Here is a 14,448-nt window from a genome sequence, read left to right on the forward strand (position 1 = left end):
AAAAATAAAAACTTATAGTATGTTGATTTTATAGAAATATTGATTTATCACTAACTATTATATATCTTGGTATCAATAAGTCATAAACTTTTAACATGCTTGTTGATACATTAGCAAATGAAAGGGAAAATGGTGAGGACTCTCTCGTAAAGAATTATTAGATCTTCTAATCCTAAATCCAATTCTTAGATATAAATTAAACAATTACAAATCATCACTTCAATTATTGAGGCATAGGAAGAAATCTAATTAACGGAATTATTTGTATTTAGAGTTGGAGATTGCCTAGCTTTGTATTTTTTTGCATAGTAGAAATTATTTCAAACAATAAGAGATTGGATTAATAATTTCCTTTGATACATATTTTTTATCTTTTAATGAATAAAGATAAATAAGATTACATGGATTATTTAGATAGTAGGGCTTTCCACATGCATGATTTATAAAGATAAAGAAGGGCTTTGATCAAACATATCACTGCTACACACTAATATCTAATCTTGGTAGCTTTCGCATTAATGATGATGTACCTGGAATGAAGAATTATGCTTGCTATTCTAAGGGCCAACACGTTGTCGAAATACTTCCCTACTATGCATGGACCCAAGTGCCTAGAGCCCAAGATCTAGAGGACCCAGCCAATAAGTGCGGTAGTAGTCCCCATTTCCCAACTAATAGATTATCCTTCCTCTTTGTATCATTTATTAAATAGAGTAAACTCTAACAACGATCTTGGCCAAGAATGAGTGTATGCAAACTTCTTCAAAATAAAGAATGGAAGCTATCAATAATTTGTTTTAAAAAAAGTGATTTAAAATTTTCATGTAGGACTTGGTGAAACTCAAAGTTAGGTTGCTCAATTAGTGAGTCATTTCCCCTAACTTCCCTACACCTTTTTTATTTGTTCTCCTCAAAATATCTCTTCCAATGAGTTCATTGTTTGAATAGTGAGTATTTCTCTTTTCACTCTCCTCTACTAATCTACAATCTATCCTTGCTCTCCCATTCTCTAAATGACAATCTTAACCATCATTTCCATGTACTTTTTTCTTTGTCTAATTGCAAGCAATAATATAGAATGGGGGATGCCATACCACCATAATGGTATTTTAATTTGCCCTTCCCTACACCATTCGTAGTAAATTGCACACCTTATCCAAAAAAAAATGTCTTCTTCTCTTAAATGAAGTTTGTTTCCTACATTGATGCTTCATGCTTCTATGATGTAATTTTTCATTTCATAATAAGATTATTTATTTCAATATAAATAAATAATATGCATTAGAAAAAATAAAACTTATAAAATTTTGATTTTATAGAAATATTAATTTATCACTAACTAGTATATATCTTGGTATCAATGAATCGTAATTTTTTAACATGCTTATTGTATTTAAAATAGTTAGAAAATATATAACTACTATATTATATTGTCTAAATAGATAAGACTAACCACTATTCAAATAATCCTCTTTCAAATAATAGAATGTGTTTAAAATATTGAATTCCAAAAAAATATAATAATTCAAAAAATATATAAAACAGGAAAAAGCATACTTTGATCCCAGAAATATACAAAATATCAACTTAAATCTGTTCCACTGCTCCATTTTCCTTTTCTTTGATTAAATTAAATAACAATTGAGAGGAAAATAAGATTTTCCTTTTCTCGCTCTCATAAAAGACTAATTATTACATAGCACCTCTTTGCATTTTTTGTAAGCGCCTTGAGTGTTGGAGAGCAACTAGGCTAGGTGTTGAAAAAATTTCAAAGGTACTTTATTACTTGAGAAGATGCTCAATAGTTCGAAGAGCCCAAAATAAATGAACAAGGACTAGTTAAAGAAATGTTAAAATCTAAATTTTCCCACTTTGGCACTGATCTTATCTCCAATGCGCCACTAGTAGTTCTTAAATGACTATATATTCTTCAGAGTTTTGATGAGTCAATGGCTGCAAATAGCCTCCACTGCTAGACTCTTCACAGGATTATCACATGGTTTTCCAAATATGGCTTCTGAAACAGGGATGGAACATTCCTCATAGCCAACACATGCCTGCAAAACAATAACAATACCAAATAGAACATGAAATGCATTACTAATTAGTATTGCTACCCTCGTTTCAAAACTATAATGCATATGCCAAACCTCATAAAGCATTGATTTGCTTACCTTATTTACAATGTCCAAAGACATTCTTGAATGGCAAGAACCTTGATAGAATGTTCCACAATATCCTTGAGGGTTTCCAAAGCTTGCGAACTTAATGGCTGATATATGTTGTCCCGAAGAACATTGTAAGTTAAGATGGGAAGGCACTGTAACACCATATGATTCCTCCTCACTGTAATCAGCAGTAGGATCATCTTGAGAGACATGAGAACAAATCGTGTCGACATATCTGGTTCTGAATGAAATTCCAGATGGGTCACCACCAATTTCCTCGAGTAATACTAATACATTGTTTGTGAGGTTTAGCCAAGAGCGAGGGACATGGTACCTGATAAATGAATCAAATTTTTGCATCAGAAACCATGCAATAGCTATAAAATAAATGTTTTCTTAATTCATGTGGATCCAATTACCATTCTTGAGATGATTTTCCACAACCGGTGACACAGTTGGTTGGGGAATACGTGCCTCTGTAATCACATGTTTTTGAGCACCCATCTGTAGGAGCCTTGAATGAAGGAAAATAGCGCCCAATATGATGGCCATTCACCCATGCTTGGCCTTTACTCATGGTGCTCAGGTCTAAAGCCACTGCATTGTCTCCTTTTGGTGCATTGAACTCAGTCTACAGGATCCAATGGACCCTATTTTCAGTTTTATACGTGACAACCTTTGGCGAAGGAAAAACAAACTATAAATTATTCAAAATTTGCAAACTGAAGCATAATCAAAGTTCTTACCTTGTACCATATTAAGGCTCTATTATTGGGAGGGTTTGTTCCTGAATTCCACTGAACAGTATTTGCCCCTTTGTCTGAATATAGACGTTGGTCTTCACCTACTAAACCAATCTGTATGGAAGATACAGAAAACATAGGAGTCAAAACAAATACTTATGATGTTCTCAGTTCATAGTATGACATGACAAATCTTTGATCACTATTCTCAACAATAGAAAGATTATATGCAGTAATTTTTATGTTTATTTTAAATTAAGGGGGTGTCTCTGCTATCTGCCCAGCAGTCTACACATGTCTGTAGCACATGCACACCATTCAAATTTGGAGTGGTCTAGAATCCAAGACCATTGGGGTAACCCACACCTCAAGCTGGACCATTACACTACACAGACTGGACTATTCACACCAGACAGGCTGGGCTATTTCGCCCATTATATGTAGTAATATTATTCTATGAATGCAAGGTTGAAAAATGACAAATAGGCAACAACTCCAGGATAAAGATTGCATGAAAGCTACCTGGTAATTCCACTTCTGGAAGGTTAAATCTTTTGTTCCATTCTTAAAGCCAAGCAACATTACAGGACCATTGATTCCTGCCTCCCATGTATCAAAAAATGGTCCATAATTCTGTTTAATCAAAGTTGAGATTAAGGAGCATTAGTTCCCTAAACATGTCACATGCATCAAGATTCCTTAGATTCTTTGAGTAGATATTATAAGCAAGAAAAACATTAACATATATTTCTACTTTTTCCTGAGGACTATAAGTCTTAGGTTTTAGCCAACCTGCCATCCAACTGTCACACTCAGAAGATCTATTTGATTTGTACCAGCTTTCAAGGTGATTGGAGTATGCATTGTGAATGAAGTATTGGTATAACTTCCTGATTGACTTCCTGTAAAGCAAACAAAAGTCAAGTATTGTTTTTTCCAGCAGCCAAATACCAAACCAAATTCACACCCAAGCATATCCCGTCCCCACTTTAAGAAAACTAACTTGTGAGTGCTTAAGTAGCCAGAAATGAGTGGACCTATTGCCTACCTGCAAATTGTCCATTGATAAACACATGGAGTGCATGCCCTCGTGTCGCAACATGCAAATATACTGGACTCTTGTTCATTAGAAAAGATTCATCTTCATCAACATACACACTGTATTGATAAAACAAAAAATATATAGTTTCAGAAATTACTTCCCTGTGGCAGCCATCCATAAACATCATACATAGGGAAAATTTTAGTTTCGAATAAGTAAGTCAACTTTGACTATTTAATACTTTTAGTTTAGAAATCAAGTCTTAATATGTAATGTTTAAACCATCAACCCTATAGCTTATATGAACATGACTTTGTGACCTGCTCCTTGAAGCACTTAAATCAGAAGATCTTATAACAAGTTAAATTCCAGGAAACATCAACAAAATCAGAAGACGAAAATCAAAATTTCCTAAATAAAAGATTCTCCTGGAAAATCAAAATTTCCTAAATAAAAGATTCTCCAGGAAGTCAAGTTGTAGCCAATTGATATTTCCAATCAGATCATACTAATTGGTTCATATCAAATGTGTTCATTGCGAAAGCCTACTAGTGATTATGATAGATAAGGGCTGATATAAACCTGTTTGTATACCACAGAAAATCACTTTTATCTTTAGCTGTGTACAATTGCTCTAGCAAGCCATTGCCAGAGAAATTTTCGCCACTCCTAATTCCAACAGGTTCTTCGTGCCATGACCAGTTTACGAATTGTTTTGCTTCGCTACTTGAGGTTTCAGTTTCAGTTGGAAGTAGTGATTCCAGGCTAACCTTCTCCGTTGCAATTGAAGAAGTCTGCATACCGACCTGTAGTTCATGGATAGAGACACCATTATATAGTTTTATATGATATTGCTAGTTTGATCGCAGTAATGAAGTATACTTCACTCCAATGATCAGTGAAAGGAAGACTAACCTTTGCAGTGTTGAAGACGGCATGCTTACAGTCAGGCAAAATACTCACAGACCAAGCAGGTAAGTAATATGACTTTCCTTTGAATTGTACAGTTGCATCTTTCGTAGGGTTTGTGTTGCTGAGAAATGCAGCACAGATGGCAGAAGAATTCACAGAATACGTTGTTGCCTGAATGTCTCATTCAAAATCTCAGTTTTCTGAAGTCCATAATCTTTATTTGTACTTAAATGATTGTTCTCAGCAAAGTTCTTAAGGCAGTTTTTTTCCTTTAAACTAATTTTAATAGCGAAGCAGAAATAGATTTCTTGTAAAATTTTGATGCTAATGCAATATTTTAATTTCAGTTCTATGCTCATAATGAAAATACAAACCTGAAGGTCATGCCCAAATGAAATGCTATGCATCTCTCCATTGACTAGAGCAGGTTCAGATTGCTTTAAGGCATGGTGTAATTCTTTAAGATGTCCCCATTTTGGCTGCCTTATATACCCTATAAAGCAAGTGCACATTAAACTTTGCATGTTCGAGAAAATTAACAACAGCAATTTAAAGATTATCATACTCTACAGATTTGCATACCATATTCATCAATAGGTGCATCATAGTCATAACTAGTGGAGATGAATGGCCCCCCTGCTGTCCTGCCAAAATTTGTTCCTCCGTGGTACTGCACAAAAATGTATTTAGCTATAAACTTTTTGCATAAAGATCATTTAAATTTTTCAAATATGCAACACCAATCAGTGTATGGATCTAAGAGGATTGAACAATATAAATTCACCATATAATAATTTTGAAATGTTCCTCCTCTCTGAAAAAACCGTGCTACTGCAAATGCAACATCCTCTGTAGGCCTGTGGGGAACCCTCCCTCCAAATGTCATAAACCTGTCGAAATAAAACCGACATATTGGGAGGAAATTAGTACCAAGAACAAGGAGTTAACTACCTATGAGAATCCTATCATTGTGCAAATATAATAGAAGATCCCATAAAGTTCAACCATGATTAAGGGTAAAGATACTAGAATTATCTCTATTAGCAACTTTAAACTCCTCCTACCTCCCAACTAAAGAGAAAAAGCGATCATGTTGTCATGCATATGTGTGATGGTTACATGAGAGACTAGGAAAACATTACCAGCCAGACCAGTTCTCTGTCCACATTTTTGGCTTTTTAATGGAATTGGGTTCAAAGCTATCACAGTAGAAACCATTGCATGCATTGATCTGTAAAAATAATCTTAAAATGCATCAGTTTGAGCACGCATAAGAAGCGATAATATTTAAGTCAGCTTTATTTTATCTATTTAGGTGCTCACAATAGGATCAGGTGCATCTTCTTGTTGACACATCACCCAAGGAAGACTGATATTCTGTGCTACTGCCATTTTAGCAACCCAATTAATGTAATCCTTTCCTTTTTGTCCATAATGTTTCTGCTCATTTCCATACTCATTTTCAATCTGCCAAAAAACATTGAAACATACGACATCCGCTAGTTTACGGAAAAGCCTACTTGGAAAACGCTAAATACTGAAATAGTACTACAGGATAACTTACTTGTGCCAAGATAATGGGCCCTCCTTGCCATGCAAAAAGCTTTTCTGCTTTCATCATTTCGACTATCTTTGTTGTGAAGATTTGCATCTCCTTCTGTAACGAAAACAAAAGAATTGTCAAATTTCATCAAGCCCATTCATTAAAACCAATAAAAATATTGAAATCAACTTTGAAATTACTGAATATATATAATCTATGAAACTTAATAATTGTTGGAAGAAGATCTAGATTTTTAACCTTTTCCTTATCAAAGGAAGGAAAACTTTTTACAAAATTCAATATAGAGTGGCCAACCAAATAATCAAAAATTACCTTAAATGGTTCATTGTCAGTTCTCATCTGAATCCCCGGTATAGAGTGCAACCAGACTGGGAAACCTCTGCAAGGTCACAATGTTTCAATATAAAATTTCTCTATGCAGAAATTGCAAAACAATCAGCCACTAAAAAGGTATAATGCAGCTGCTAATATGAAGCATTTTGCTTAAGCACGCTGACAAGAATTTTTTTGATAACATGCTTTATTGCAAGCTAAATGAGAACCTTTAGCCATTATCTCGGCATAAAAAATAAACATAATAAATACCCATAATTCCATTCTGCACAAGCATAAGGTCCAATTCGTAAGTGTGCATAGAGGCCAGCTGCTTGTATTGTCTTCAGAAACCTTACCAAGTCATTGTTTCCCTCAAAATTGTACTGCAATAAATTAATCATATAAGTGATCTTTAGTTTTAATAGTGTAAATGCATGCAATAAATTAATCACGAGTCATCTGTAGTTTTAATGGTGTAAATGCATGTAGTGCTAATTAAGCATTCCCCAGAACTAACCTGACGTCTCTCAGGCTCATGCATGTTCCAGAAAACATATGTCTCAATAACATCCAATCCACCAGCCTTAGATTTTGCAATTAGATCAGGCCACATCTGCACAACCAAATATTTAATTACATAATAGCAAAATCCTCAAAGATCAAATGCAAATTTATGTATTCTTTTTTATATATGGATGTTCCAGGACCGAAGCCCAGCAACGACCAGCGGCCGGTGCGAGCTTAAGCGATGACTACCTGCTGGTGTGAGCTTAGGTGAGACTAGTCCCTATGGGTGCAGACGACCAGCAGCCGTTGTAATCTTAGCTGCTGGTGTGAGCTTAGGCCTGACTAGTCCCTAAGGGTGCAAACGGCCAGCAGCCGTTGCAAGCTTAGAGCGAGACTAGTCCCCATGGGTGCAGAGTAGCAGTGCACAAGCCATTCTCACTATTTGAATGGGGAGATGGAATCGAACCCAAGACCACAGAGTGACACACTACTTCAACTTATATTAAATGTACATAAAATCCACATTAATGCTGAAACATTCAAATAAGGAACTTTCCACAGATTTGCAGAATTCAATAGCCACAGCAAAGAAACAAAGAATTTATACCTTGGTAAATAAAAGGTTACAACAAATTAAGGAAGGAAAAAACAATACAGACCTCTGGAGTGCTTCTGGGATAATGGATGGATCCCGAAATCAAAATCTTACGTTGTCCATTAATTAGTAGAGCTCTGCCATCATAACTCACTGTTGTATTGGCATTCACCGAATTCCAGTTAAAAAAACAAAACACCACTAAAAGCCCAGGCCAAAGAGCTCGAAGAATTGCCATGGAATGGATTTGTGGATTAACTTGATTGAATTGCTTCACAATCCGAGAGGATAATATTTTTTTTGGATTGCATTGACTTGATTGATATTTATACTAATCCGAGAGGATAAGTTCTTTCTTGGATAAAGATTAGATAGAATGCCAAGTTTGATCCTTGATCATGAAGGACCTGGCAAGAACTCGATCAAAGCAGACAGTTATATTCATCTAATCGATCAATAAACTACAGTTAAATCGGTCTAAGCATTAGAAACTTTGAGATTTAGTCCACGTCAATCCTCCATAATTCAGCTCACTGTTGCTCTGTATCGCCACTTGACTTCTCCTGCATTCCGGTTAACTGGTGTTTTCACCGCAACTCTGATTTTTCTATTTTCGCAATCATCTGATGTTTTAATTTTACATTTCTGCCATGCATTCAGTTTGAATCCGTCTACAAATTTGATGGTCTTTCCTCTTGTCTCGTTATTTTCTTCTTATGGTTAAATCATGGAGTTTGATCAGAATTATGAGGGAAGCACACTTGATAGAGTTGATATACTTATCTTAATTGAAATCGTGCGAATTTCTTTATGTGATGTGAAGAATTTTATATAATCTTTTTACATTTAAAATTTCTTATCGAGATTTCTAACAAATATATTTTTAAATTAAATAGTGAAAATAATTTAATTAATATTTTAAAATATATTATTATAATTAAATTAAATTAGTTTAAGATAGTAAAATAAAATTAATATTATTTTTTAAATAATATTTTATGTGAATAAATTAAATTATTAATTTTTTTAAAAATTAGATTTAAATGTTTTTTATAGGTAAAAGGTCAAGTGGGTCCAATCAGAAAGTAAATAGATGTCTATAACATACAAGCTCCAAAGAATCAGATTTATCCTTGTTTATCTTTTACTTGAATTTCTATATGGAATTAATCTTTTAGCTGCATCTTTAGCTTCCTTATTTGTGGTGTTGTTTTAAGATGTCCTTAGTTAAAGTACCTGTCAATTAGACTAAGCTAAGATCAAGTTGTTAGAAACTGAAGAAATATATTATAAAATACAAAGAAATTACTTTCTAATTTTTATCGTCCAAATTGTTAATGTGAATGATAACAGTCACAATTGGCTTTCCCTGCAATTCTTGACTCTTCAATTCGAAGACTCTCTATGTAATCGATATCTATACATGTGTTGCTGATGCATCATTGTAAGGAACTTTTTCTCAATATAATACAATACTCTGCTCAGTCTAGATGTAGTCGCTTTTGTGGTGAACTAGGATAAATCGTGTGTTGTGTTTTCTCTCATCTATTCTTTTTGCATATGTTGTTTTCTTCTTCTCATTCAATTAGTTCAATTGGTATTAGAGAACAGGTTGTTCAAATTGGAAACCCGTGTTGAATTTCTGAAAAGATGGAGGATGTGAATGTAGAGAAATTCACAAGGAAGAACTTCAGCCTATGGAAAGTGCACGTGTTCATTGTTGGTTAAGCAAGACTTGTCAATTGCAATTGAAGGAAATACTAAGAAACCAATTGCAATGACAAATGAAGATTTTGAAAAGATTGATGAGAAGGAAAAGGCAACAATTTTTCTTTCGCTTTCTCAAAACATCTTTGTTCAACATATTGAACAAAAAGACAACAAATGAAGTTTGGAATAAACTTCAAAGCATGTATTAGACGACATTGGCTACAAACAAAATCTTTATTATGAAGAAGCTCTACAAACTGAAAATGAAGGAAGGAATTGTGACTTCAAGTCATATAAATGATTTGAACACCTTATTATGTCAAGCAACCTCAGTTGGTATGACTCAAGATGACGAATCTAAAGCTGTTGTCTTGTTGTGTTCCTTACCTAACAATTGGGATGCAATAGTTACAACAGTTAGTGCTTCAAATTCTGCAAAGAGCAATTTGGTCTATGATGAAGTTGAGGCCACTTACTTAGTGAAGATATGAGAAGAAGCAATAAAGACTCCTCATCTAGTGATGCTCTCACCATGGTCGACACTGAGACAAGGGGAAGAAGTCATCATAAAGGTAACAATTACAATTGAAGGAAATCTAAATCACCCAATAGGTCAAAGTCAAGAGGTAGGAATGGAGAGTGTTAGTTTTGTGGTAGGCCTTGTATATGAGCAATGTTAGTATGCTAATAGAAACCAAATTTAAATAAAGCTTCTACAAACTAAACAAAATTCATAAAATTCAAGATAGACTAAGATGAGCTCTCAATTGAGAATATGAGCTATTAATGGACTCTCTCAATAAGAAGCTCTCTTGTTGAGTAGCTTTATCTAAATGGATAGGATGTATGCTCAATATGCTTTCAAAGGCTTCAATGGATGATTGTGGATTTTTGGTGTGGATAGATGGCTTTAGTATGGATTTGGCTCTCAAAATAGCATTATAACTTTACTTCATGGATTGTGTTATTTTGCAAAGGGGAAAGATCCAATTTATAGGCAAGAGGCTTGAGGGATTGAGGGCTAAGATGCAAGGATGGGAAAAAGCTCATGGAGGGCTCAGATTGCATGAGAAGAGAGCACGTGGATTGTGCTTCCTTATAGCCAATCAAGGAGTGGCACATGTCACATGGTGAGAGGATGGAGGAAAGGGGAAGGATGAGTCAACAAAGGAAGCTCAAGGGATAAAATCTTCATAAAGACCCTCATAATGACTTGTAAGAAACAATAAAAAGGCTTGTAAGAGTCATTTATGACCTAGTGGACTTCATAAAGTTTTATGGTTGAGATATTTTGAAGGTGATGAGAGCAATTTCGACTTGGACTTGATTAGGAAGGTTTTAAGCTTGTTTAGGCTTGTGCAAATGATTAGAGGATGGATTAGGATGGTTTAGGATTAGCTTAGGGATAGGCAAGTGGATGGCATTTAATGAGGGTGGGTGAAAGAGGAGATATTTGTTAACTTTGGCTTGGGTTAGTAATTCTTAACCCATGTTTAGGGAATGTGACAAGGTTAGGAGGGGATTAGGATTAGGTTTAAAGAAATCTTCTAGAAGAGTCTAGACTTTGGATGAGGATAAAGACTTTCTAGAATAGTCTAGAATTTCCTAGGATGAGGATGAAGACTTTCTAGAAGAGTCTAGAACTTCTTAGGATGAGGATAAATTAGATTTTTAGGAAATAAATAAAGTTTTATTTATTTCAAGGGTTTGGGTTGAGGAGATATTTATTAAAACTTTTTTAATAAACATGAGGATTAATATTTAATCTTAATTAAATATTTTGAGTTGGGATTAGGGGTAGGAAATGATGGGATTAGCCTTTAATCGAAATTAAAGAAGGATTAGAAGATTTTGGAAGAGGTTATTGGTCATAAGGAAATTGGCCAAGTTTTGGGCAAAAAATAATTTTTTAATTTATTTTAGGATTTTTGGTCAATTTATTAATTAAATAATTAATAAATAAGGAAATAATGTTTAAATAAGATTTAAACATTTTTGGGAGGGATTTCTTAATTAAATATTTTTAATTAAGATAAAGGGATTTAATGGCATAAAAATTAATTAATTAATTAATTAATTAATAAATGATGATGTCATCAGAGATTTTTTTCAGAAAATAAAAATATTATTTTCTAAAGGATTTTTAGGTGTCTACATTTTGCCCCTCTTTGATGGGATGCCGCAAGTGGCATGGCATCAAAGATAAGAAAATAAGATGCCCAAGGCTAGAGCAGAAGAGGAGAGAATGGATTGTGAGATGCCCCCTCAAGAAGGTGGCGGGGAGAGAAAGCGAGGCTCGACGACTTCTTGAAAAGTACAAGAAATTGAGATGAGCAAGAAGACTCAGATGGGCAAAGAGAAGGGGCTAAATTAGCTCAAACTCTCACTATGGGAGAATGATAAAGGAGAATCAGATGCACAAGAGGAAGCAAGCTTAAGACTTTAGGGAAGGTGGAGGATGAAGGAGCGGAGCGCTATAAAAAGGAATCCAGGAGAGGGAGATGGATGAGGGGATTATAAAGTTGATGCAATAGGATTTCAAAGAGTCAGATTGGCGGAAGATGGGTTTTGAAGATCCCTAGGACTAGGATTGTGGATCTCGAAAGATGAGGCTTGGTGGATTGATTTGGATTGGTGGATCCCTAAGACTAGGATTGTGAATCCCTAAAGCTAAGAGTGATGAGTGATTCAAAGAGATACTGATGCATAAGCTGGGGTAGGAGAGACGGATGCTGGATATGGATGGGGGATAATGGAGATGAAGGAAAACCATTGAAGCTTTTTGAGCGGGGGGATACTTCAAAGAGAAGTACCACCATGTAGTTGAGCACTAGATTTGCTATAGGACTATTGGTTAATTGCCAAGGTTACCAAGAACATCAAGGCCTTTTCACCAACCATCCAAAGGACTGATGAACTGACTCAAAACAAACACGCAAGGATTGCCCTAGCATCACACATGAATCCCAGAGGAAGCAGCATGGAACTAACACTGGGTAACCCACAAGCAGAAAAGAAAAACAAGCAAAAGATATGATTAAGACCTTATGCTTTGATTGCCCCATTCGCAGCATACCATGATATGGAAGATCGTGGCAACCTTGAGGAAGGAACAAGGAGATTGCTTGGAAAAGATACTTCAAGACCCAAAAGGGAAGATCCCAAATCAAAAGAAAGTGAAAATCCAAAAGAGAGCCGTTTGCCAACGAGATGGGTAGGACAAGGTACTAACGGACCAAGATCAGACATGAGGAAAGCTATATCCTGCAAGGACCTATCGGAGAGCACCGAAGGTGGTGGATTTGGATGAGTGATGCGTCTGGCAAGCTGAACTAAGAAAGATAACACTTTGGTGATAGGAAATCTAGCTAAAGGATGTGTTGGAATAGCTAACCAAGATGTGTGATGGGTGCAAGATGCTGATCAAGGACGAACTGACACGAACGCTGGATAGATACAATGGTACTAAGCTAAAGAGGATGTACAAGCTGATGGACCAAGATATGTTACAAATGTACAAGTTTGTTCATGTTTTGGTTTTTGTGAGATGGAAATGTTTGTGAAGGATGGGATGTCTATAATAGGTGATAGGTGGATAGGTAGATGGTTTGTGAAAAGCTTAAGTGAAAATGGGGTTTTGTGTGTGCACGTGATAGTATACAAGCTAGGATACAAGATTATTTATAGGCTGGAATATGGTACAAACCTTGGACAAGATTCGGATAGACAAGGTATGGTACAAGATTTACAAGGTATAATACAAGCTTTGGTACAAAATTTACAAGCTGTACAGGAGGTATTTACAAGCTTCATCAAATTTTGGATATTTGGTTGGAACACCAAGGGAACAAGCAAGTGTGTCTTATGGGATGGTGGGTGAATGGATGAGGGATAGGATAGTGATAGATAATGCATTAGTCTTTAGTACACAAGGTGCCTGAATTACCAGGTTTTCACCAAGGTACCTATCCAAGGTGCTTGAATTGCCAAGTTTTCACGATTGGACACTTATTTCTCTTTACTATTTTTTTCTTTTGTATTTTTCAAAAGCTGGGTATACCAAGGATCTTCAAGCATAGAACTTCTTGAGATGAATGATGTTAGTAGGATCATTCAAGAGTTCTCCTTTTGGTGTAGATAGCTGATAAGCTCCGGAGCCAAAGGAAGCAGTGACAACATAAGGACCAAGCCATGTAGGTTCAAACTTGCCTTTCTTTTCTCGATCTACTTGGACTTTCATGTTTTCTTTGAGGACCATGTCACCTGGCTGAAAGTGTCGTGGAAGCACCTTCTTGTTGAAATTTCTTTTCAGACGAGTTTGATAGACTATGAGATGATCATAGGCTTGTTGTTGCTTCTCGTCTAAGAGATCTAGCTGGGTGAGTCGAGCTACTCTATATTCTTCATCTGATATTTTCCCTTGCAAAGATATGCGCAAGGAGGGAAGTTCAACCTCTATAGGTAGTACCGCTTTGGCACCATAGACTAGGGAGTATGGAGTTGTGCCTGTGGATGTACGGAAGGAAGTTCGATAGGCCCATAGGGCTGGATTTATTTGTAGGTGCCAATCACGGCCGAAATCATTGACAACTTTCTTTAGAATTTTGAGGAGGGTTTTGTTAGTTGCCTCTGCCTGGCCGTTACCTTGTGGGAAATATGGGCTAGAAAAGCGGTGATGGATGTGGAGGGAAGTGCATAATTCTTCCATGTTGAGATTTTCAAAGTTACCTCCGTGGTCGGTGAAGATGGTGGATGGGATGCCGAAGCGGCAAACAATGTGGTACAAGATGAACTTGGAGACCTGAACTCCTGTAGCTGAGACTAGGGGGACTACTTCCACCCATTTAGTGAAATAGTCTGTAGCTGTTATTATCCATTTATGTCCATCAGAT

At 35.7% G+C, this 14,448-nt stretch overlaps 1 protein-coding gene across 1 annotated transcript; it reads right to left on the minus strand.

Annotated features, from left to right (window-relative positions):
- Positions 1-1,582: 1,582 nt before the first annotated feature.
- On the minus strand, positions 1,583-8,147 carry LOC149572128 (beta-galactosidase 6-like). Its single transcript, XM_089813421.1, has 19 exons — positions 7,911-8,147; positions 7,262-7,357; positions 7,015-7,127; positions 6,742-6,808; positions 6,430-6,522; positions 6,189-6,332; positions 6,008-6,096; positions 5,650-5,755; positions 5,448-5,535; positions 5,240-5,358; positions 4,869-5,036; positions 4,536-4,759; positions 3,960-4,069; positions 3,704-3,813; positions 3,434-3,544; positions 2,915-3,025; positions 2,588-2,799; positions 2,175-2,502; positions 1,583-2,057 (listed from the first exon to the last, which is right to left on the minus strand). The coding sequence occupies exons 1-19, from the start codon at positions 8,082-8,084 to the stop codon at positions 1,947-1,949; spliced, it is 2,574 nt and encodes an 857-aa protein (XP_089669547.1). The 5' UTR covers positions 8,085-8,147; the 3' UTR covers positions 1,583-1,946.
- Positions 8,148-14,448: the final 6,301 nt, after the last annotated feature.

Source organism: Cupressus sempervirens, chromosome 2 (genome assembly GCF_028749045.1).
Source record: "Cupressus sempervirens isolate cs-2001-9-10 chromosome 2, ASM2874904v1, whole genome shotgun sequence".
Classification (NCBI taxonomy): Eukaryota; Viridiplantae; Streptophyta; class Pinopsida; order Cupressales; family Cupressaceae; genus Cupressus; species Cupressus sempervirens.

Excerpts from the sequence above, each read along its gene's own strand:
- LOC149572128 (XM_089813421.1), bottom strand. The coding sequence starts at position 8,084 with ATGGCAATTCTTCGAGCTCTTTGGCCTGGGCTTTTAGTGGTGTTTTGT. Across the intron at positions 6,333-6,429 it reads GGCCCATTATCTTGGCACAA|ATTGAAAATGAGTATGGAAA; the intron begins GTAAGTTATCCT and ends GTTTTTTGGCAG. Across the intron at positions 4,760-4,868 it reads CCGTCTTCAACACTGCAAAG|GTCGGTATGCAGACTTCTTC; the intron begins GTTAGTCTTCCT and ends CATGAACTACAG.